The sequence below is a fragment of the Melospiza georgiana genome, chromosome 6 (genome assembly GCF_028018845.1).
Source record: "Melospiza georgiana isolate bMelGeo1 chromosome 6, bMelGeo1.pri, whole genome shotgun sequence".
NCBI lineage: Eukaryota > Metazoa > Chordata > Aves > Passeriformes > Passerellidae > Melospiza > Melospiza georgiana.
The window spans coordinates 5,399,156-5,423,539 of record NC_080435.1 but is presented as its reverse complement, the minus strand read 5'-3'; the positions used below and the strand labels follow the sequence as shown (position 1 = coordinate 5,423,539).

Below are 24,384 nucleotides of genomic sequence, written 5' to 3'. Positions count from 1 at the left end.
CAGCTAGGCACATTCCCCATGGATCTATTTGCCAGGCCCCTATGCTTTCCCTACCTGATTACAGCAGCCTTATGAGCTGGAGTGGAATTTCTATGCAGTGTTGCCAACTATGCAGAGGAGGATTATAAACTTAAGGTATGCTGGAAACAGTCTAGCTAATTTACTTGTAGTCCTCTTTTTATTTGAGGGGAAACCAAAGGTTTCATGCTCTGATGTTTATTATATTTCAGAAGTAAAGGAAATAATAATTTAGTTTCAACTCACTGGCAGAAAGAATTCCTGAATGCAGCTGGCCCTGGTTTGTGGGTTTTGTTGCTACTTCTGTTCTTTTTTGCAGTTGAAAATACTTTTCTTGCTCCGTTTGACAATGTCAGTTATCTCGAGCTGGAACAGCCTATTCTCTCTGGCTTGCACGCTGCAATGCTAATCATTCCGGGGTTTAAGTTCTCCCTCACTTTTGGCAGAGGCAGGGCTGGGGGATGGGACATGTGGAAAAGAGGCTGAATCAGAGCAGCCCAGTTTCTGTCAACTCAGCAGTCTCTCACCCCTTTTCTAAGCCTTTTCTGTTCTTTTTGGGGAGGACGGAGTTCCTGCATTTGAGTCTGGGAGCAGGATAACTTGGCAATGACCCTGCACTGTCAGAAAACTGTGCTTCCTCTGACTCCCACATTATGAGATTCTGTGCGAGGCATTGACCTACATTTCCATGTGAAAATGCACATGTTCCTGGCTCCTCACGATTGCACTTGTGCTGGGAGTCTCCCAGGAAGAGCGGGGGGATTGGAAGTTTGCTGTGCTGTTCTGGCACTCAGGCATTGCACCGTGTTCAGACCAGCAGATTGCCTCTGGGGACAGGGCAGGGCATGGCAGTGTTTTCTGACTGCTCACACAAGCCAAGTTCCAGGGTGTGAAAGGGGCACATGCACTACCACCAGCTCTTGGGAGTGTTGAGCAGAAATACATCATCTAGCAGACAGGGTTTAACAAAATAGTTGTCTTGTTTTTTCCGTGCTGCGGGTGACAGTGATAATGACAACAATATGCTTTTCTAGTCAGGAAATTTGAGATTCTTCCTTTCTACCAGCCAAATAAACCAGTGTGCCAAAAGTGTATGTGAGAGTGAGCAGAAGGGCAGTGAGAAAGGAAGAAAGGCTGCCATATAAAATACATAAAGTCCAAATGACTTTTTCGCTTTTGTCAGTACATCTTGCTTTTACTCTCTGCTTTGCTATTTTGCATGCACTTGAAGAGAAAGTCTGAGCTTGGGAGCTATGCAGTGATTTCTGCTATTGTTAGTACAAAAGTAGGAGCATTCACTCTGTCTGTGCATTAAAAGCACACAGTTATATCAGATTTAAATTAACATTCATGCTGCTTTAAAGCTCAGATTTGGCAACAAGAAAAAGAAAGATGTAGGAGTGGTAAGAAGTCTTTTTCCAGTTTAATTTGAAACAAGTTAGTTGAACCAAGTTACCTATGTCTACCATACCTCTCATCCACTACAAAATTGAAAATATACAAAGTTCTGGAAAAAAGAGTTGAGCAAAAGGTGACAGCAGGCAACAGGCAAGTTGCTCTACTGGTTTTCATTGCCCAGATTTAAACAAGCCTCAGAAGCTGGCTGCTACCACTCAAAGTGATAAGCACATTTAGTTTTCTTTAAAGGAATAATAATCAACTGCAGAAAGTGTAACATAGGGAAGGAAATGTTTTAAAATATGGAACCAAATTTTCATCTGGAGGAAAATTTCTGTACTGCCCAAATGATGTCACTTCATGATTCTTAGTTTGACAAGTCCCATTTCAGTATTTTAAGCACGACTGGTGCTGTATCTATTCTTACACATTCCTAAACTGACAATTAAATGAATTCTTATCCATGTGGACATGTTGGTCATATTGTTTATGGTAACAGTCACCACGTTTCACTCTTGGCACAGGTAGCTGAGTCCCCAGATGGCCAGGAGGTGTCCACTGAAGTGACCCCAGTGCCGCCCTTCTCCTACACCGTGCAAGGCCTGAAGCATTCCACCAACTACAGCGTCCGTGTGCAGTGCAGCAATGAGATGGGCAGCTCCCCTTTCACTGACAGGGTTCATTTCCAGACCCTGGAGCTTGGTAAGAAACAGCAGGCAAGAACAGGACAGCGGTTCTGAAACTGAAAAAGAGATGATTATAAACGTCATTAACTCCTTGCTGGTTCTGCAGAATGGGAAACATTATGCTGTCAGATTGCTCATGCATTCCAAGGGTCTCCCAGAGCAAAACAATAATACACAGTCACAAGTGGTAGCCTTGTGTGTAATACATACAAATGATGTGTAATACAGGGCTTTACCCAGCCATGGGGTTTCTGCATGCTGGCCCCATTAGCTCTGTGAGATCCGTGGCATCTTGAGAGAAATGGGAGGTGCTGACCTGTCTTCTCCACTTGAAACCACACACAGAGTGCTGGTGGTTTGCAGAAGTTGTTCCCTCTCCTCACACCCTCTCTTTTCTGGATGATCTCAGGAAAGAGGGTGAAACTTCCATTTTCAGTGTGGATAGTGCCTTATTTTCCTGCACAAGTGATGGTGTTCTGTTCTCTGCTTTCAGCTCCAAACAGCACGCCTCAAAATATCCATGTTATTCAAAGAGATCCTGGTCTAATTTTGGAGTGGGAAGGTGTGACTCCAGATGTGCTGAAAGAAAATGTCCTGGGATACAGACTGGAATGGATTCAGGATAATGTAACTCAGGTAACAGATTGAGAAGTTACTGAGCCATTGAACACAGAATTACAGAAGGTTTGTACTAAATTTTCTAGGCATTAAGGTCCCTCATCCATACCAGGGGTTTAGTTTACTGACATTGCTTTTGTGAAAATGGATTATGTATTCTGACATTAGGGAATGCCCCACTATTTGACTTCAAGATATAGGACCATTTCCTCCTTCCTGCCATATTCAGAATTCCTTCACTTGAATGTTCATCTGCAGACAGACCAGTTCTCTGCCATTCCTTGCACAAGCAGGACATAGAGAGAGTCCATTTGTCTGTCTCTGCCTCTTTCTGGGCGGTCCAGCTCAGACAGTACAGGATGTGGGCTTTCTCTCTCCTGTGACTGGGCCTTGGCTTTCCAAATCCTAGCAGCAAAGGTGTATTTAACAAGTGAATGAGTTGTGCTGTAAATCACAGAAAGAAGGTTGTGGAGTCTTTAGCTTCATTTATAATACTTAGGGAGTTGAAAGGACCCTGACAGGGTAGAAGGCCTTTCATTTATTTGTTGGCATTGACCTTTCCCAGGTATCTATCAGCCTTTGAAGTTCACAGCTTTTCTTATGGTTTCTAACTTCCTAATAGGTGTTTACCCAGTGCTTATTAATGAAGAGCAAGCCTGTAATAGTAGACAGCTAGAGGGAAAAAAGAATTATTTCCTATTTTGGATGACCCATTTCACACTAGGTCAGCGTCATTGACTTTGAGTGATGGTACTTTGAGTTCTCATTGAATTTACTCTGTGTCAGTGGTGGCAGCCAAATGCTCACGGGTTTGCTGTATGAAGAAGGTCCATAAAACTACTGAAAATATGTTGACCTTGCCATTGTAAGTGAAAATCGGGGCTGAAATTCAGAAGCCATTCAGGATTTGGTCAGCAAGTTAAAACAGACAGACAGATTCCTCCCTTGGATTAAAACCACCAGATGCTTTACAGTAAACCACAAGAAGGAGGTATATCTTTTAATAGCAGAAAAAACCCCATATTTCTATAGCAACGTGCATGGGAGGACTTCAAAGGAAGAAATTATTAAACCTCCTATCTCCCTTATGCTTTGGGAAACTATTAGCAATTTTTGGGAAGAGAAACCCAAGACAACAGCCCAAATCTCAGGCAAAACTGAGATAAGGGTCCAGAAGTCACAAATCCCAGCCCTTGCTATAGTGCCAGTGAAGTACATGTTTGGTACCGTTTTGTTTAAAGGTGAAGTTTTACAGTAGATGCCTTTTAAAACAGCTCACTGTTTATTGTCATTTGCACTCAGGGGGAGATGATTGTGCAGGACACAAAAGCCAATCTCTCCATGTGGAATCCTCTCAAAGACCTGATCATCAGGGTGTGTGTGCTGAACTCTGCAGGGTGTGGGCCCTGGAGTGACCTCTTCCTGCTTGAAGCCCAGGAGGTCATGGGTAAGTGTCCACTGTTTTCTCCCTTCACTTGGGGACAAAAGTCAGAAATACTGGGACTGCTGTTCTTTCACAGTCTTTTTCTTTCAGTGCTTATTACTTACATGTGGGGTTATACAACAGCACACTTCATTAAGGAGACTAGAAATTCAATAATCTTCAAAGAGCTGGTATAAACAAAACAGCTTCTGGCCTCTACTCTGTCTTCTTAGAACAGGGTTTTACTGTGCTTAGTGCAGAGCAGAAGGGCAGACAAGAGAAAATATGCAAATTAGGGCTTACACAGATTTACACAAGTAAACGTGGCAGAAGACTCCTCCAGTACAGATTGCCTTCTTTGATTTAATTTTATGCCATTCCTGACTAGTTTTAGTGAAGCCTGATTTAACCTGTGGCCACATGGGGGTTCATAATGGTTTTACTGAATGTATAGATGTTAAACCAGTTTAGCTGTCTCCATGGAAAAGCTGAGCTACTGGTAGAAGAGGAAGATGATGGCACAGATGCTGTGCCATGCAATCTGGACCATGTGGAAGGGTTTGTTGAGAGCAAAGGACATGCACGTGTGGAGTGCACTCCTAGTGCTGAAGGGCAGTTGGGCTCACCTGGGGTGATTTCCTGGCTGCTGGTGTTTCCCTGTGAGTGGGAGGTGGCAGGCAGGCCATGAAGTAAGACAGGATGTTATATGGGGAGATGGACAGAAGGGAGAAGGGAAAAGCTCCTGTTTGTGAAGGAAACTGTAACAGAACTAAGAGGGAAATGTTCCAAATAAAGATACAGATTGGTGATAAGAAGTCATAGAGGTGTGACCGTACAAAAATTCCACATTCTCCTGAGGTTTTGTTTCCAAGTGGCTGTGGCAGGACAAGATATCTAATTTCTAAGTCTATCTAATATCAAAGTCTCTAATTTCTGATGCTGACCCATCTGCTGCTGCTATCTTCTCACTCTACATGTCTCTGAGGAATCACATGGACATTGATCTCTCCTCATCCCTCCATGCTGAGGGATGGCAGGGGGACTCAACAGAGGAGTTCCCAAGCAAGCAGGAGATGGGGATACAGGTAGAGCAACCAGTAGAGAACTGTATCCTTACTTGCAGTAGAGCATTTAGTGCTGGTTTTAGCATGCACATTACTCAGGTCCTTTGGCAGCCCAGTTCCTCTGACAAAGTCAGCACTGAAGGTCAAGTGTGAGCACACAGTCACTGTGGGATCAAAGCCCTCAAATTATTTAAAAGAGATTGAAGGGGTGGGAAGGTTCCGAGCTGAACCTACTGAAGTTGGTCACTAGCTCCATCAATTTGTTTCCTCCTATTTTTTGATTGGGTATTTTCTGTGGGCACCCAAATACATACAAAAGTATCTGAAAGAACCAGGGTTTCCTTTGGAAAACAGCCATCACTGGCAAGAAGCCCCAGGGAATGTTTAGGGTTTGCATTTTACAGGGAGCTGGAATGGGGTAATCCTGAAAGCACTATATGTTGTTGCTTGATTGTTTTTATTTACAAACCACTTCAAAAAAAGCAGCATCGGGAGTGGTGCTTGTTTTGGCCAAATGCTGTCTGGAAGCACATGTATTTCTTCACAAGCATAATAGGCTGGAAGTAAAAGTTCACTGTGGAAACACTGACAGGCCTTAAGCAGCAGAGCTGCAGAAAGACTGCAGTTTTGTTTCAGGCCTGGTAGAAAACATAAGTCGCTTCCTTTCCTAAAATAGCAGCCTGGCACTGGTTGCTTTATGTGAGAAATGCCAGGGGTGGTTTCTGCCCAGCTCCCAGTGCGGCAATAAGGATGACTAAGCTCGTATAAACTTTAAGTCGAATTTGTCATCACAGCAAAGCTAGTGGGAGCTCCACCCTACTTATGCAGAGATCTTGAGTGCTGTTAACAAAGATTGTTTTAATATTTTGAGAAACTTTCTCAGAAGAAACCTCTTTTTTCATAGCAGAGCGAGGAACAGAGTGGTGTAATAGCTTTTTCCTATCTGTAATCTTCACAATTTTAGGCAGAAGACTCTTGGATTATGTTCTTTGCACACTTTTGAAATATAAACTTTCTATGAAATGAAAGGGTTCATCATCCGACGGCTCCTAAATACTCTTCTAGACTCTTCTAATAATACTGAATTCTCTCTGCCTGGTGCAGTCTTAAGGCATGTGCTAATTGAAAAAGGGGCTGCAGGAGATGGGAGAGAGAGTTGAGAGAGGAGAGGCAACTTGTGGGCTGCAGCCTCCTCTCAAACTCAGTGACACGAGAGGGAGCAAGGATGTGTGGGGCAGAGCAGGAGAAGCAGTGAATTTCAACATTCATTTCTATTTCTGACACATTTGCTAAAAACTGTGGGATGGGCTTCTGATTCCCAGCAGTTTAGAAACAGGGAGAATAATTTATTTTAGTTTTATTTTCATCCATACTCCTTTCGGAGGGGCTCCCCAGAAGTTAACCTAAATCCCTGCTCTCTCACCAGACAGAGACTAGAAAAATAAGCCAAGAGAGGTTTGTCTCACCACAGGGAGAAGGAAGCCTTATTGTTAACCATGAGAGAGGACCTTTCTCATCAGTGTTGTTAGCTGTTTCTACCCTGATTGTTAGGCAGAATCACACCAAGTGAATGCCTTGGGAATAGTGGAGAGGGTTGGAGTTAGCTCTATTTTTTTGAGAAAGACAGCTTCTGTTTCTGATCTCTCCCTCCTCATAAACAGCCTTGAAGGCTGGGTTGAAAATTGCAGCAAGAGGGAGTATCATAAGCCCCAGAGCCTGTAAAACCTTCTGGATGGTAAAAGAAAATGTGAGTCACTGAAGGAGATAAGATGCTGGAAAATAAGTACTGAAGATCTGATAATTTGCTTCAAGTGGAGAAGTACTAGTCTGCTTCCTCCTTTTGTCTACAATTCTGTGTCCTTAAGCTCTACCTATTTATTAACCAATACTACTTCTTTAAAAACCTGGATGATAAGGCTCCCAGGACTCTGCCAGCAAGGGTTGTCTGACTGTTTTGCATATGCATCTATGCAGACATCCATCCAAATTCCAGCCCATTAACCTAACATCTCTTTTAAGAACAGTTTTATTTATACTGTCATGACTTATATCAGGATTACTTACATCATCAAAGATGATTCTTCCTTGCCTTCGGGTAAAGGGCAATCAGCTGCTGAGGGTGAGCAAGTGAGCATGAAGATGAAGGAGGTGCTCAGGGACCTGGTACCTTTTCTGGTTAGCTCTTAAACATTTTGGAATGAGGGCCATCCTAGATTTTAATAAATCCATTCAAATTCACATTTAATCCTTAGTAATTGTATTTGGAGAAGAAATCTCTCAGGGAGTTGGATTAATTTATCATTTTTTGCCAGGCATACATAATATTCTTTTTATTCAGAACTGTATTGCTTATCTTCCTTGCCTGACAGCTTGCTCAGCTTGGCATTGTCTCCATTTCTTCTGTAGACATTTTGTAGTCAAAAGTATACATATTCTGGGAACAAATATTCTTTTCTTTGGGGAGAGACATTGAGAAGCTGCAACCACCAAACAACATTGTAAAGTTACAGCTAATACCAAGTCCCTCAGGATGCTTCTCTTTGTGGGAAGGGTTAGAGGAAAAATGTAAATATTTTTAACCATATTGCCATGAGGCAATTGTCCTTCTCTGTTGTCTTTCAAAATGTTGCCTGGCTGACATTCAGGTAGTGCTGTGTTACCTGGTCAAGGTTCTGGTCTGTCTCAAACAGGACAGGGTGAAACCCACACACAGAATGATCATGCTGAGGAACCTTCTTGTCCTGAGGCTCCAGTTTGAAGCGCCCCAGATCATGAGCTCATGTGAAATAATATAATCTACTGCAGCACCTGTAACATTCTCAAGGCTCAAAGCCAATAGTTTCTGACAACTAGATGGTTCTGCTCCGCCTTTGCTGTGAGAAGGAGCTCGTTTGCCTGATGATTTGGCTGTTTATGCCGAATTCCAGTATACAAAGATCCACCAGGTCCAGCAGCATGGCTTTCCCATTTAAAATCTAAAGGAGAAATTGGTCTGTTTAACATTAGCAGTCTTTTGTTTCCTGACTGGTTTTCTCCATCATCTAGGTGGCCAGAGACAACCTCCTTATGGGACATCCTGGGTTCCTGTGGCACTGGGCATTCTCACAGCTCTGGTCACAGCTGTTGCTCTGGCTCTTATTCTCCTTCGAAAAAGAAGAAAGGAAACTCGGTTTGGGTAAGGGAGTTTCTCCTTGTGCTGGTTAGAGAGATCTCTGCTTTCTCTTCTGTTGTGGTTTCTGACTCAATTATTTTTCCAAAAAGCATTGTGGATGGAGTACTTTTGGCAGTTTCTTTGAGTAACTGTATTGGTTGTTTTTCTGTTGGAATTTTTGGGGGGGTTTGTTGTTACTGTTTTTTTCCCATAGTTTTGGGGTGCCTGCCTTTTCTTCAAAATGACAGCACCAAAAATACAGTAGAAAAAATGTTATGTTAATAGCAATGCCTTATTAGACTATACAAATATAAACTCTATGAAGGTAATTCTTAGCACTGCTGCTTAAGAGAAAAGATCCACAGATGAAATATCTGTATTCTTATGGTCTGAGCCCTTTATCCCATGCTGGTTTTCGGTCTATCAGCTGATTGTAACTTCCTGTAACTTCCTGACTGCCCAGAACCTCTGGATCCCCAGTAAAGTTTCCTTTCCATCACCTCTGACTCTTGGCTGTGGTTTGCTCCCTACTGCAAGCAAGGTTCCCTCTCTTTCCAGTCTCCCAGACCTCCCTGTCACAGCAGCATCTCTGCTCCTATGACTCCTGCAACCAACCCCAACCTGCAGCTTCTCCCAGGCACTTGGGAGGAGTGATCCCCCTGTTTTGGAAGGCTGTAGGTGCATCAGCAAAGCAGCATAAACCCATTGTTTCTCCTCTCCAGATACACCCTCTTTAACAAAGCTGTCTGCAGAATTTATATGGCAAGGGGGGAGAAACCATCCGTACTGTCCAACACACCCCTTTAGAATTGAATGGCCCACGTAATCATGGTCCTGTGTGTCTTTTCTGCCTTCTAGGCATGCCTTTGGCAGTGTGGTTGGCAGAGGGGATCCAGCAGTCCATTTCAGAGCTGCCAGGTCTTTCAACAGGGAGGGCCCAGAGCTCATTGAAGCAACATGTAAGTAAAATGACCTGAGTGATTCTGCCCGGGAAGCTGTGTTCATGCATTTACAATGCTCTCTCTGTTTTCACTGAAACTGATGTTTCTCGATAAAAAACATGGGATTAATTTACAATGAGGCTTAGACACTGTGAATTGCAGAGGTGAAAGGCCAGAATGGTTGTTTCCATACCAATTACATAGCACTTGCTAATTACAGCTACAGTCATTATGTATATTAATGCAAGACGTAAATTCACCACTCCCTTGCCCCAGTTTCACAATACAAGGACTCCTTCAACTGGAATATAATCCAGTGGTGAGATAAATATGGCTGAACAATATTAGCAGGACTTTTTAAATTCAGTATGCTGAGCTGTGCTACAAGCATGAACCAATCAATCAGTCTTGGAAAGCAGGAATTAGTAACTTATCAAAGAGGAGATTGAGTTCCAGGAATGGTCAGATGATCCATTAAGGTGATCCATTTCTGTCTCCTGGTTCAGGAGGGGCATGGCTCTCTGTGGCAGCACTGCTTAGCTGGGGCAGGATGATGCTCCAGTCAGTAATTAAAATAGTGCAGCTCCATCAGGTAAAATTAAGTTGTGTGAACCAGTGTCTATCAGTGGCCCTTCAGATCGGATTTTGTCTTCTCAGCATTCTTTACATTATTTCTGTATTCCTATTGTTCTTGGAGTGTTTAAGGGTGGTATTATCACACCCTCTCCCCTTAAGTACTGTAAGTACATTTTCTGATGGTTGAAAGTTACTGGCCACTTGTCTGAGGTGAGGCTAGAGGACATGGAAAGGAATTCTGCCCTTTTCCCTGCTTACAGTGTGGGAATCAGATTGGAGATGGAGATTAGAACAGATGACTCTTAATGTTGTGACAGAATATTTAAATATCCCTTATTTGATGCTTCATTTGTTTTGTTGTTTGGTTTTTTTCCAGTGGAGAGTGTAGGGATCAGTGATGAGTTGAAGACAAAACTAAAAGATGTCTTAATCCAAGAACAGCAGTTCACCTTGGGAAGAATGTTGGGCAAGGGTAAGAACCAAAACTGAACAAGGCTTTACATTGAAAATCCCACTTGTGTTAATTTAACTATTGAGTAGGAAGAAGCAATTACAAGCAGCCTGTTTTCTCTCCAGCTTGTAGATGGAAATTTAAATGGAACTATCCCTTCCGCTGGGATAAAACATTTCAGGGGTTTAGCATAACTAAGAGGATATTGGCTAAGCCATTCCTGTAATATGGCTCTACACAATCATGGACTGCAGCCTATGCTCAGCTTTCCAAAGCAGTGTTAATTCACTAGTGATGTGAACTTCTTGCAGAAATTTAAACAAAGGAATATTCAATTAACATTCCCCTTTTCCTTTTTCTTTATAAGACTAGTTTTATTGCAGGGGGTTTTGACCCTTTCCCACAGGGAGCATTCTTCCCCTCCATCCCTCCTAGAACAAATGTGCTTCTTTCAGAGCAGGAAGATGACCTTCCTGCAGAAATGGTCTCAGAGGGCTTAACAATGCTAAGTAATCAAACAGCTGTGTCATCTGTTTGTGAGTGTTAGCTCTTGGCCAGTTTCTGGGATCCTACTTCAACCCTCTTGGGCTGCTCCCATGACAGGTAAACTGAAATTGGCTGCAGAGGGGCCCCAGGGCATGGCCTTGGTGTGGGGATGCCAGCTGGCAAGACCTGGTCTGTGTTGTCAGCCCCACTGCCACAAGCCCAGGTCACATGTTATAAGATGACATAACTGCATTATCCTGGGCTCTGCTGACTCTATAGCTCCATAGTATGGGAGCAGCACAAAATACCTTTGTTCCTTCCCATTTTCCCGATTTGTGGTCAGATCCACTGCTCATGGTTTTTGTGAAGTAAGCACATGGCATAGAGTAGTGAAGGACACTGGTGAAATGCCAGTGGGAAGATAATGCTTCTGGGGTAGGTGTCCTGAGTGCCATATTTTGCTTTCTTCTTTTCAGTGTCAGAGTTTCTCATACTCATGCACTGTGGGTGGGATAAGCAGTTACGAAATTAGAGAGAGCAAATCTAGAGCCAGATCTAATGCAAAGAGGCTGTTAGGCTGTGGTATAAAGCCTCTTTAGGCTAAATATTTGAAAGAGGTTTTGGCCTGTTGCATTTCCTCTTAACTCATTAGAGAGCACACTTGGGCAAAATACTGCCTTCTGTGAATCAACATATCACTCACACACAAGTAGATGCTCTGTTTTCTCTGGTCTCCTGTGATTCATAGAAGTAATTCTCTGAGTTTTGTGAGATAAGGCTGACTGTGTCTCAAATGGTTGAGCCCTGGCACTATCACTCAGCTCTGATGGCTGTCAATACCAAGAGCTTCTTCAGCCATCCCATCCCCTTACTGCTCCAGCAAAGAGCCTCCTCTCTGAACAGAACCTCACTCAGACTCATCCCTCATGATTTGGCTTCCCCAGAAAAGTCTGCCCAGCCTAAACTCTGTCTCTGCATCATCTGTCTAGTCAGGAATTGCTTTTTTCCCTTCTCATTTTCCTTTGCCTTCTGGACTACCAGCACAGTGAGCTCTGTCTACTGGTAGTGATATCTCTTCTAGACACACATGTGCTGAAAGCTGCTGTCTGGAACAGCAGAATGAAAAACAGAGTATTTCTTTGCCAGTGACCCCTGAAGTGAACCTGCTGTGAATCATAATTTCTTCACAAGAAGCTGTTCCCTCACTGCCTACTCTGATAATTTTGCAGGAGAGTTTGGGTCAGTTCGAGAGGCACTACTGAAGCTCGATGATGGCTCTTTCCAGAAAGTGGCAGTGAAGATGCTGAAAGGTATGTGGGAGCAGGGCTACCTGAATTACTCAAGAAAAGAGAGCTTGGAAAGATTAAATGTTGTCTGTCCTATTCTCAGCAAATATCCCCTGGTGCTCTTTATTTCTCTCTGAGCTTCCCCCTCAGCCACTCTGCCCGTGTTGTCTCCCATCCCTTTCATGTCAGTCTTTTTGTAGTGGAAGGTCTTGAGGAAAGGACCCATAGCACCTAGTTGCTTCTACAGCACACAGCATGTGGTGAACGCCACCAAAACCACTCCATCGTGTAGCACAGACAGTTCAGACAGGTCTGCTTTGCCCTGATAATTCAGCAGTGAAAGAGCAGTATTCCTGCAAGCACATAGCCTGGAATAAACAGAAGAGTGTCTGGGCTGAGTGCAGTGACAAGCCAGCTCATCTCAGTCAGCGCATTTGACCGAGCAGCCCAGCTCCCTTCAGATTTGCCATTTGGTGAGTGTACATAGCAAGGGCAACTAACAGGCAGAAGTCTGTAACAAGAAAAGCAATTAAGAGATAGGTATAAATCAAAGGAAATGTGCATATATCTGTGTTTATATATGTTAACCTACGTTATTTGATCCCTTTTGCCTGTAAGGCGGAAATTAACTGTGACTGACTGAAAGCAAACTCACTTATCTGTGGAGCCCAGTTTGCTGTCACGGAATAACAGCTTGTACTAAATACACTTAGTATCATCTAGTGTAACTTGTATCATTTTATCCAGCTTCAACAATAATTCTAATCAGCTTGCAAGCTTTTGTGTAGTCAGAATGTCTCCCTTCAGGCATCTAACTAAGGAACAATCTGTCAGCCTCCAGAGGCACCTTCCTTTCTTCATTGACTGTAAAAAGGGAATCTCCTTTTGTCTTTTGAATTATATTGAAATTACTTGCCTAAAGTAGATAATGTGAACACTCCCCTACAGGTCTGAGTCTGATCTTGCAGCAGGACTGGAGGACTCTTGCTAAATTCAGCAGCAGCAGTGGTGGGAGTAGTCGACTGGGATACTTCTTGATTATATTGATATATTTCCATAAATCTGGAGTCATAGCAATGAGAAATAATTTACTTCAGAATTTTGCTGATGTACATCGCTGCTGAATTTGGTCCAAGCTGTCCAGTAGTGTGGTTATTTAAGAAATCTTAGCTCTAGTGCCTTTCAAGACTCAATCATGCTAAGAGACATAAAGGCATTTATCTTTCATGACTTCCTTGTCAGAGATTATTTGGGCCCTGTTGTGCCAGTCACAGGCTCTGCCATCTCCTCAGTTTCAACATTTTCTTTCATTCGCATGACGTCTCCTCTCCCTGACATTTGTAGTTTAGGTTCTTTTACCTAATTAATTCTTACATCTTTAACCCTCACACGGTTTGCACAGCTTCCAAGGAAAGTTCTTACTCAGAAAAGAGCTGCTAACCAGTGGTTCTTTACCAAGAACCAATTTACCAGATGTCCCTGATATGTGCTTACTGCTGCCCATCCCAGGAGAGAGTGTCAGGCTCTGCTTTGTTGTAAAATGTCTTATCTGGCTATAGATCTGAGGAGATGTGCTGTGCCACAAAGAACAAGCTTTTGACAATCACTATTTGTAATGCACCTTGGAGCCACCTATGAAGAAAGCAAACTCACAGTCTCTTTTTCCAGCTGACATCTTCACCTCCACGGACATTGAGGAGTTCCTGCGAGAGGCTGCCTGCATGAAGGAGTTTGACCACCCTCACGTCACCAAGCTGATCGGTAAGGCAGCGCTGCTGCTCGTGCCACAGAGCTGCTCCTGCTCCTGCATGATCCCACACAGCCCCACTCTCCCCAGCAGCGCTGCTGCAGCCTCCTCTGTGCTGCCTGGAGTGCTGTGCAGGTCGGCACTGCTCCTTCCCAGGGGCTTGGGGTGTGTGCAATGCTCCCCACACCTGCCCTCACACACCTGCAGCAGCCATCTCCTATTTAAGCTGGTTCTTTGGCTCCTGCAAATGCATCAGGGAGACTTTGGCTGGCTGAGACGTGTCTGAACTGCTGTGAGATGTGAACAGGTGGGCAGGTAGGCTATAAATAGGAGGAAGATTGTGGCTTTCCAAAATACTGAGTAAGAAGCAAGACATTCATGGGTAGACACTTTGGAATGCAGGTATTTTCCATAATGTGGAGATTGCTCTGCAGAGCCTGGGCTTGGGGCTGTCTGGTCTGGAGTGATCCTAGAAGCATTTATAGTTGGTCCTGCAAGAAGAGCTGAGAGGCTCTAGGCTCTTAGTACAGCCTCTGGAGCAAACAGGGTTAGAGGCATCTTACCACCTGGCATAAAGCCACAGACGCTTGGAGCACGGAATCTACCCACCAAAACGGCGCATTTTCCTCCAGATCTGTGAGAGGAAGGCACAGCAGCCTGTAAGAGGAAGGCACAGCAGCCTGTAAGATTCCTCCTGGGAATAATCTATTTGCTAACAGCCCTTTTCTGTGTGTGTCCTCACCAGGAGTCAGCCTACGAAGCCGTCCCAAGGGCCGTCTCCCAATTCCCATGGTGATCCTGCCCTTCATGAAGCATGGAGACCTCCATGCTTTTCTGCTGATGTCAAGGATTGGGGAAAACCCATTTGTAAGTCTGTCTTACTGTAGAATTCCTTCTGGGAGGTTAGGGATTTTCAGAGAATGTATTTGGAGCAGCTCAGGATTGGTGTCCCAAAGGCACTGGCAGGTGGTTGGATTTTAATACCAGGGGAAGTTGTGAGATGTGGTCTTAAAGTATTTAATTCCATGCATGCTGGGGACCAGCTCCTCCATCCCATCCCATCCCATCCCATCCCATCCCATCCCATCCCATCCCATCCCCTCCCTGTATTCCCCATCCCTGCTCTGTAAAGTGGCAGCAAACTTTGCATTTTTGTCATATGTGCTTGAAAGCCTTTGGGAATAGAACTTAAGCTGTTATTTCTTACAGAACTTGCCTGTTCAGACACTCCTCAAGTTCATGATTGACATTGCCAGCGGGATGGAGTACTTAAGCTCAAAAAATTTCATACACAGGGACCTTGCAGCTCGGAACTGCATGTAAGTGATTAATGAGTTTTTAATGAAAAGAAAGACCAGAGTGGGTGAGGGAGGGATAAAAAACCTTTTGCATGACAGAAGTGTCAGGGGTCCTGCCTAAGAATGCTGATGCTTGCATTAAGTGACAACAGACATAGGGGGGCCATAGTCATTGTGGTGGGGTGTGTGGTGGTGCTGCTGGGAGCAGGGAGCAACTCCCACTGGTCTTTCAAACAGGCCCTTTTTATAATGAACTTTTCTATCATTGGTTTGCAGATAGAGTTTCACAGAGTTGATTACAGTAGGTGTTTGTAATTAGCCACTCCAGTTGTGTGTCAGCAAAGGCTATTTGTTCCACAATGTCAAGCAACCAGCAGGAGGGAATGGGTTTGGCTGTGTTAGGAGAAAAAAACTTCCATTGTATGATGAAGTCTGTATTTCTGGTATCTATTTTGAGGACTTGATTATCACAATATAAGAACTGTAGTTTCCTTGAAAGCTTGTGGAGAATGCCTCTAAAAATATTTGCATGGCGAACACACCATATGATCCCACTTCACTGTTCTTGACACCAAACTACCTTGACTGCTTTGAAGGAAAGAAAAGTCCTTTTTTTATCCTTTCCACTCTGCTTCTTCCCTGAGAATGGAGTATGGAACAGCTCATTGTGACAGCAGTACTCTGCCTCTGAACAAAACCACAACAACCAATAAAATCCACAATGAGACACAGATTTCCAATGTCCGGATGTACAGGCAAAGAGCCTGATAGTTATGATGAAAAATGATGGGTTAGCCTGCTTTGGCATTTATGAGAAACCCAGACTGATTTTCTATTTTCATAGACATCCTCCAGAGGAAGCTGAATGGCTATTTCAGCACATCTTCTGGAGAAGCAGTGAGTTCTTTATGAGGCCTGGGAGCATGAAGTTTGTGGCCTTTACTTGGACTGTCTGCCAGCATGTATAGGTTTAAGTGGGTGACAGAGCAATTCAGACCATTAACCAGGCTTGGAGAGATGTTGCAGATCTAGCAGTTCAAGCAGTTTTAACAGGCAGTCTAGGCAATCACCCTATGATTTTTTTGATTTCCAGTATGGGGTGCAGGCCTTGGTGATAGCAGTGAGCATTGCAGATGTCCTCTGATAATCTTGGAAACAGAAGGTATCTGAGTTTGCTTTGTGTAAGAGTCTAGACCATCTGAGCCTAGCCACTTCCTTAGTCATGATTAGTTCCCTGTTAGTCTGAAGGAACTAGTTTGAGACTACTAAGCTATTTCACATTGGTCACCAAGTAGATGAAATCATTCTCCTTCTGTGTAATACTTGGTGAGCTGTATACCTTTTCTTATTTTTTGGTTTTTTTGTTTGTTTTTTTTTTTTTTTTTGTCTGAGGTAGCCAATAAATGCGTTCCTTTCCTCATCTGTGAAAACTTTCCCATAGGTTGGATGAGAACATGAACGTGAGTGTCGCAGACTTTGGACTTTCTAAGAAAATCTACAGTGGAGACTACTACCGCCAGGGCTGTGCCTCCAAGCTGCCAGTGAAGTGGCTGGCTCTGGAAAGCCTGGCAGATAATCTGTACACAACGCACAGCGATGTGGTGAGGTTTGCCCTGGTGTACTGGGGACCACTTGTACTCCTGCTGGAGTGGAGGAGTCCCACTGAGGGTGGGAAAAGGCCCTGGTGATAGGAAAGAGAGTTTACCTTGTGTTTGAGGGATGATGTCAGAACTTAAGGCTAAAAATATATGAGTGTTTAATGGAGAAGACATCAACCCTTTTCTTCTTGTTGTCCTTTTGTCCTTTATTTTTCAGTGTTTTTCCCCATCCTCTTCCTCTTTCCCCTTCCTTTTCCTCTCTTTATGCAGTTTTCTCTCTCTTATTCTCTCTTATTTTCCTTTCTCTTCTGCCTGGCAGTTTGAAGGTGACATTTGAAATGTGTGTGACCCACACACTTAGGCACAAGTGCAGCAAAGGTGCTCTGTGCTGCAGAAGGCATTGGTGGAGCTCTGTAGATCTGAATACGTCAGTGCTTACACTCCCCATATCTTTGCCCCTGGGGAGCAAGGCTAAACCCATTCATCTCAAATTGTTACTTATTTTCCTTTTGGGATTTTTTTTCCTGGTACCATCTTCGCTCTTCCTTGCTGTCTTTTGATCTATTTTCACACTAGTTTTGTCCTTCAGTCCTGTGGTCTTGCCTTTCCAGTTGTCCCTGTCAGGTTGTCCTTGAAGAGGTAACCAAGAGTGCCTTGTAATGTGGCTGCTGTGTTGCCCAGCCCTTGCTGCATCCACTGAACACTGGGTTTAGTGATTGGTGATCACTAGTTCAGCCAGTTTACAACAAGCATTGGACAGGGGTTTGCTTATAAAAATAATAACTTTTTGCACCTCACAAACCTTGCAGTTTAGTTGAAAAGTACAAGTATGGCTGTGCGGTGTAGAGCAGAAATGAATGTGAGCCGTAAGGGGGGGTTTGTTCTTGCCCTGCTTATTGGCTAAACTCTGCTTTCCCTTGTGTCTGTACATTACTAGAAACTCAGAATCTGGTGAAATGAATTAAGAAACTGATTTGTGAGCCCCAAACCAAAATATTCTTCTATCTGGGAATCAAAAAATTGATGCCACATACCTTAAAGAACATAAGTAGGAAAGGTCTGCAGGTGGAAGACAGGAGTAGCTCCAAATCTTCCCCTGCTCCACTGCAGGATGGGGCTGGACAGGGCCTTCAGTTGTCTCCTAAGATGATGTGCCAGCACCAGAAGCATCTGGTGGGTCATTTCTGTTTTGTGGCTAGAATTTGGATAGTCCTTGCATCGCTGCTGCTCAGATGACATTACCCAGCACAGCCTGAGCATACTGAAAGCAAGCCCAGCGAGCAGGGAACGGTCTGTTCACTTGTTCTGTGTGCTGTTCTCTTTCAGTGGGCGTTTGGGGTGACCATGTGGGAGATTGTGACCCGAGGGCAAACCCCTTATGCTGGCATTGAGAATGCAGAAATCTACAACTACCTCATCAGTGGCAACAGGCTGAAGCAGCCCCCGGAGTGCCTGGAAGATGTGTGAGTACTTCCTCACCCTGCTGACATGATTTTTTGAGGAATTTGGCATGCTGGAAGGAAACAGAGGCAGCTGGCTGGGATGCTGATCTGAATCTCTCCACTTTCCAGTACACAGAGCCATTCACTAGAAAGTCCCTGGGTTAGCTACTAGATATTCTTTGCTGGCAGAGCTCCCAGGAACCTGTGGTAACTACACAAGCAGCTAACTTGGCTGAATGGTTTCAACAGGGTCAACATTAGCAGTTCTTGGCTTTGTGGAACTGCAATTGTGTTTCCAGAATCACTGAACCCTGGCTTCTCAGGCCAACATCTGAGCAAAGGGATGAGTTCCATGGCACACCCTGAAAGATGAATAGAGAGGCAGTCTAGCAAGACTACACGGAAACTGGATTGCAGAGGCAGTGGCCTGCATGTGTCGTTCAAAGCTTGGCCCAATTTTCAAATTTTGATCTACTACTCTCAGAAACACCAGGCTGAAAGATAAGAGAGCAGGTGGGACAAACTAAGGTTGTGTAGATCAGTGTCCCACCTTAAATTGCATCTAGGAACAAATCCAGGACAATCTTGAAGATTCTGGTTGCAGACATTTTCAGACTTACAGGAAGGACCTAGATAGTCCACAGGGCAGCAGGCAGCCACATGCTGCAGCCTGTGCTCCTGCCTTAATCCTGCTGCCAAGGGTCCACTCGTGGCCAGCAGGTCACAGGAAATGTTTGCCTAGGAACCCTTCTTCCATGGGTGGTGGTTGGAGATTCCTGGTGTCCTCACATGGGGCTGGGGTCCCCCAGGGAGTGTCACCATAACCTATCCCAAAGTAAAACTTGCCTTGCCTGGACAAGATGAAATCATTTCACTGAGGGCCCAAGCAAGGCTCTGTGTGTTGTGCCCAAAGCAAGATATAACTATAAGCACTGATTTTAGTGGTCTTAAACCTCTTTCCTCCCTCTTCCCTCCTGCTCTGATAGTGGATTATTTAATGTAGTTGCTTTCACCTTTTCCTTTTTTCCTACATAGGGAATAATCTGTACTCGTGTTACTAAAGGTGAACACTTTCGTCTTCTCAGCAGTTCAGTTTTTATTGAATATAAACATAAACAGTTATATCACTGCTTAAATTGATTACACATCATGGCTGCTCTGAGGAGCTTTGGTTCCAAGTTCTGGAGCTTATGGCTGTAAGATGTTAGAGATACAGAAAGTAGAGAAGATACTCACAAACCTACTAGATAGGCACTGGAGAAAAATCCATCAAAAACTATTAAAAAAATACAACCATTCTTTTGTGAGGTGCTTGAGCTACAGGTTATTGAGACCTGAGAGAATATATCAGAAAAGTCTCACTACATGCTCACCCTCAGCTTACATGCTTTCCCCAAGTGTTGCTACTGGACTTGGTCAAGCACAGGGTACTAGGGCAAAGGGACCTTTGAGCTGATTCAGTACAGCCAATCTTTTTCTACCTTTCCTTCAAATGAATTATTCAACGGATAGCAAAGGTAAAAGCAAGTATTTAATTTGGTTGCACAAAATTGGAAGTTTCTGTTTTATCTGCAGCATTTATAGTTATTTCTACTGTTTGTGAGGGATGTAAATCAGGATTAAGACAACTGAACCATAGAAGCTTTCTGTAAAAGTAGTGTGAGATCAGAAACAGTCTTGTAAGTCTGATCACAAGGAATACAAAAAGTAAAATAAAACCCATCATGAAATGCTTTATTTCCCAGTAAAGGCCACATCAGATTTTTTTTTTCCATTTGCAAGTTCAACTGAGGTTCATTTGTATGCAGTGTTTTTCAGTGCCAGCACTGTGCTTTGTTCCCGTTCCCTGCAAAACTGGCAACAATAACAGCGTAGGAATGCAGCTGCCAGTCTTGTGGGTGATGCACAAAGAGGAGCAGGACAATGGCTCTGGCCGTGCTCCAGCGCAGCCCCGACACCGAGCTGTGAGCTCAGGGCACTGAGCTCTCTCCCCTTGCCCAAGCACGGGCCTGCAGAGCCAGGGACTGTCAGCTCACGCTGGCCCTGGGGCACCAGAGCTGAGCTAGCTGGCATTTCACTGTAGGAGGAAGGCTGCAGGACGGGACCTGGTAATGGCCCTGTCTTCTGCACTGGAGTGGCACCTTTGTAGTTGAAGATGCCATTTCAGCATCCCTCTTCCAACACTCAAGCTGTTGCCCGTTCTTTAACAGCCCTCTAAACAAACCCAGGGTGTCTTTTTCCAGTCCTGTTGACAACCTGTCAGGCAGCAGCAGCAGCAGCACACTTCCGTTACTCTGGGAGCCTAATTAACATGGCATGAAAGAAAGGATACTCTGGAAATAACATGCATCTCCTGCAATTTGATCTTTGTTTTCTTCCTGTGATTTATCTGCTCTTGAACTAGAATTTGGAGGGACAGCTTCAAGCTGTGGCAGAGGTTGTGAGGGTGCTTTTTGTGAATAAATTCAAAAACTATTGCTAGGTGATGTCACACTCAAAGTCCTATTCTAGCTCCCTAGAGACAGCAGAACAAGGGTTTTACCAGGAAATTCAGCATGCTTTGACAGGGCTTTTGGGTTTTTGATACATCTAAATAACATTTTTGACCAAAGGGAGAATGCCCTTAAAAATGAGAAGAAACAAGAAATTACACCCATAATGGCCATCCATGCTGTATCACCTGTGCAAGGCCAAAGCTGACAGTTTTTCGGGGAAGTGTCTGTGTTTTTTAGGCTTCACTGCCCAGAGCCCCTCTTCAGAGGCGCAGAGCATGGCTGCTTCACTTCTCAATGCTCTTGTCTCCCTCTGTTTTGCAGCTATGATCTCATGTGCAGATGTTGGCATCCTGAGCCCAAGCTACGGCCCAGCTTTGGAGTACTCCGCTCCCAGCTGGAAATGATTCGCGGGAGGATGTCCACACTCTCTTCCAGTCAAGATCCTCTCTATGTCAACATTGGGAAGGACAAAGAAGCATCTGCAAGTGAGCCTGCCCTGCACGCCTCCTTTGGAAACATGGATGCTGAGGAGACTGTTGCTGGGGCAGCTGCTGCTGTCACAAGTGACTATCGCTATATCATGAGCCCCTTGTGCCTTGGAGATGATGCTGAGGGTGAAAGGCATCCAGATGGACAAGAAGGGGAGGACAAAAGCCTTCTGTATGAGCTAGAGACAGAAGGAGAGAAGAGTTGCTAGCCTGTACATAGCAGTGACACCCTGCTTCCCTGGGACTGGATGTGTGCAGCGTGGTGCTGTCTCCTGGGGCTCTGATGCCGGACCTGGAAGAGCTTTGAATAGCACTGGCCAGGGCTCTGTAGCTTTCACCACCCAGATGGGCTGCAGTGGCAAGTAGCTTGGAAGAACTGCAACCCCAACAACCCCTTGGATATAGGGAGGGAGGCAGTAGGGTTACAGGTTGACCACATCCTGCTGAAAGGAGTTCAGAGCTAAGGCAGCAGCTGGAGTCTGTGCTCTGCTTCTTCTCACTGAGTGCTGGAGCAGAGCTGAATACACCTTCTGTTCAGTCAGTGCTTGCTCTTGTGTAGATGTTGTCTTCAATCCTGGCTGCGTGACTTTGAGACTGGTACCCCTGAAAACTCTGGTGGGTATTTATATTGTCATTCAGGACAAGAGGGCAAAATTCCCCTCGTGCTCACTCAGCAGTACTGCCTAGACTTGTTGCCTACCTCAGTGGTTCTCAAACTGATCAGCGGATCTGCTCCTACCCAGCACTGAATTTGAACATCTGGCTCATTTCATGCAGTGACATTTGCTGCTTCCTCAGTCCAGGGCTCTTTTAAGAGTTTCAGACATTTTGGTGAGCAAAGAGATTTGAAAAAAAAAATGAAAATCCAGCATTCCTCTTCTCCCCATGTATCTTTTTTTTATGTTATTCTTTTTCTTCTGTTTGATGCCAGTTCAGGCCTGACTAGACTTGCAGCTGACATTAAAATGCAAAGGGAGGGAGAGCAGCTGGCTTGTGTGAGGGCAGAATCCAACTTCAAAGGAATGGAAAGGAAGCAGTGTAGAGAGGACTTTACAGCAGTATGGGGAAACTGTTAATTAATGCTAAGTGCTGCCCTCCAGGAGAGGAAGAAGACTGAGATACAGAATGATGACTTGCTCAGTTTCAGCAGGAGCAGGATTCAGCATTTGCTTCAAAGTTGGATTATTTCTATCATTCTCTTTATTAGCCCTATATCTTCTTCAAATAATGAAGAACTGTAGCTGCTACAGTGACATGTGAAATCAATTTCAGGAAGATGTGTGTTGAGGGGAGGGATCAACTGAAAGATTTCTTTCTGAAGAGAGAGGCCTCGTGATGAAAAAGCTTGAGAACCACTGGCCTTCCTATTTAGGAGGCTTTTTGGCATGCTGTAAAAGTCACATAAAACATGGAATAGTATCACTGCAGCCTTCCAGACAGGGCAAAATTAATGGGTTTGCTCTTTGGGTTTTGTTTTGTTTTCCAATCAGCATGTCTGACTCACTGTAACTGCAAGTGCTTGTGTGGTTTTTAATAATTTAATATTTTACTGTAAATCAGCATTTGTTTTGTGCAGTGGTTCCCAGCCAGGAAGTGCAGTTACATCTTACTCTACTTATCCTAAATATTTGCTAGATCTTAATTTCTTTTATTTTCACTGCGCTGAAAACTTGGCAGTATTTCTTAGGATTCCACATTGCACTTCCTCAAACTAATACCACAAATGTCAGCATTTACTGAGTTGGCAAAGGTGGGACCAAAAAGTCAAATGAGATTGCAGACTTGGTATCAGAACAATCCACCCTTCAATACCCAGTATTTGCTTATTGTAAAGTCGGGGTCTAAATATAAAATTCAGGTCAAGCTTCAGCCCTTATGAGAACTCTTCCTAGGGAAGGGGAATTTCAGCCTGAGACTTGAGCATGGGCCCTTTCTGTTAAGTTTCCGACTGAACAGAGATGTCCCAGAGGTGTCTCCAGAAATTCAGTATGGTTTCTCAGTCACAGATACAAATGCTACCATCTTACACCCCAGGCAGTACAGGGTTTTCTCTTCACTTAGCTGGAATGCTGTAAATGCAGGTGAGAAGATAACACCTAACAAAGGGTAACAAAAACCTGTGCAGTGCACTTTTGCAGTGAGGGCAGAAGGCTATGCTCCCTGCAGCTGCCTAGGAAGTGCAGATGTACATATAGTCTCTAACTCTGGGAAGCATGTCTTTAGTTTTTATGCATTTTTTAATAATAAAACCTGTACTGTGTTTGAGTACCAGCCTCTTAACTGTAGCAGAATGTGTGATGATGCTCACTAACTGTGTGGGGTCATAGTCAGCCCAGCGGGAAGTCATCTTTCTTCCTTCACCAAGCATGACTGAGCTGCTTCTTGGGGGCAGAGAACACGTTTGACCTGCCCGGGTTGCAGTTACCCTGCGTTGCTCCAGCCTTGAGATTGTGAAGGCCAAAATCTGATGGGCAGGGGCCAGTGGTTCCACGCAGAGAGGCTCTGCAGCCACCACTTTGCAGGAACCTGGGGAAGAGCCCTTTCTGGGACGTGGTGCTTCCCACCCAGGAATGCAGGACCTGTGCATCAGTTGCTCCCTGAAAATTGTCACCAGCTACTGGCAGTGCTCTCGGTGGAAAAGAGGTTTGGAGGAGGTGGGTAGAATTCAGCTCCTGACTCAAGTGTTCCAAGCACAACATAAAAGAGCCCCTGGATTTCCAACTTGCAGAGAAGAAAAGGCGTACCTCACGCTTTTATTCTTCACAAGCAAACAGCACGCTGCACGCCCTCTGCCTGCAGCTCACACAGAGAGGAAGAGTGATGGGAAATGGCACAAGCACTCACCCCCCATCTGCAATGCAGGAAAAACGACTTCCAAAGCATGAAGCAGCTGATTTAGCTAATATTTTAAGTTTCCAGTGCCCAGTTATGTCCCTTAGATCTGTTTCAAGTGATGATTTAATCCTTTTGCATAAAAGCTTGGAGAGACCAGGTACAAATGAGGCTGTATTGTGGGTGGGAGAGGCAACACCAGAAGAACTAGTGAAAAAAAAGAGGGAGGGAAGGAGATTTTAAAATGGGGACAGATGGGATGAGCTGTCAAGAGGGAGTCAGAAAGCAGAAATGTGAAATTTTATACATGACATACCAGAACAGAGATGGCATTGCCTCAGCTGGGACCAAGCAGGTGTCTGAGGTGGGGGCTGGCTGTGTGTTTT

At 44.4% G+C, this 24,384-nt stretch overlaps 1 protein-coding gene across 1 annotated transcript in view; it reads left to right on the top strand.

Moving 5' to 3' along the window:
- The window catches only part of TYRO3 (TYRO3 protein tyrosine kinase), a 41,312-nt gene extending 17,881 nt beyond the window's left edge, over positions 1–23,431 (top strand). Inside the window, exons 7-19 of the mRNA XM_058026100.1 lie at positions 1,941–2,118; positions 2,596–2,738; positions 4,023–4,167; positions 8,253–8,382; positions 9,217–9,317; positions 10,252–10,347; positions 12,042–12,122; positions 13,767–13,859; positions 14,591–14,712; positions 15,055–15,164; positions 16,585–16,744; positions 18,068–18,204; positions 21,000–23,431. Of these exons, the coding sequence (XP_057882083.1) occupies positions 1,941–2,118; positions 2,596–2,738; positions 4,023–4,167; positions 8,253–8,382; positions 9,217–9,317; positions 10,252–10,347; positions 12,042–12,122; positions 13,767–13,859; positions 14,591–14,712; positions 15,055–15,164; positions 16,585–16,744; positions 18,068–18,204; positions 21,000–21,375 (1,872 nt within the window). The 3' untranslated portion in view covers positions 21,376–23,431. The remainder of the gene's footprint in view (positions 1–1,940; positions 2,119–2,595; positions 2,739–4,022; positions 4,168–8,252; positions 8,383–9,216; positions 9,318–10,251; positions 10,348–12,041; positions 12,123–13,766; positions 13,860–14,590; positions 14,713–15,054; positions 15,165–16,584; positions 16,745–18,067; positions 18,205–20,999) is intronic.
- Positions 23,432–24,384: the final 953 nt, after the last annotated feature.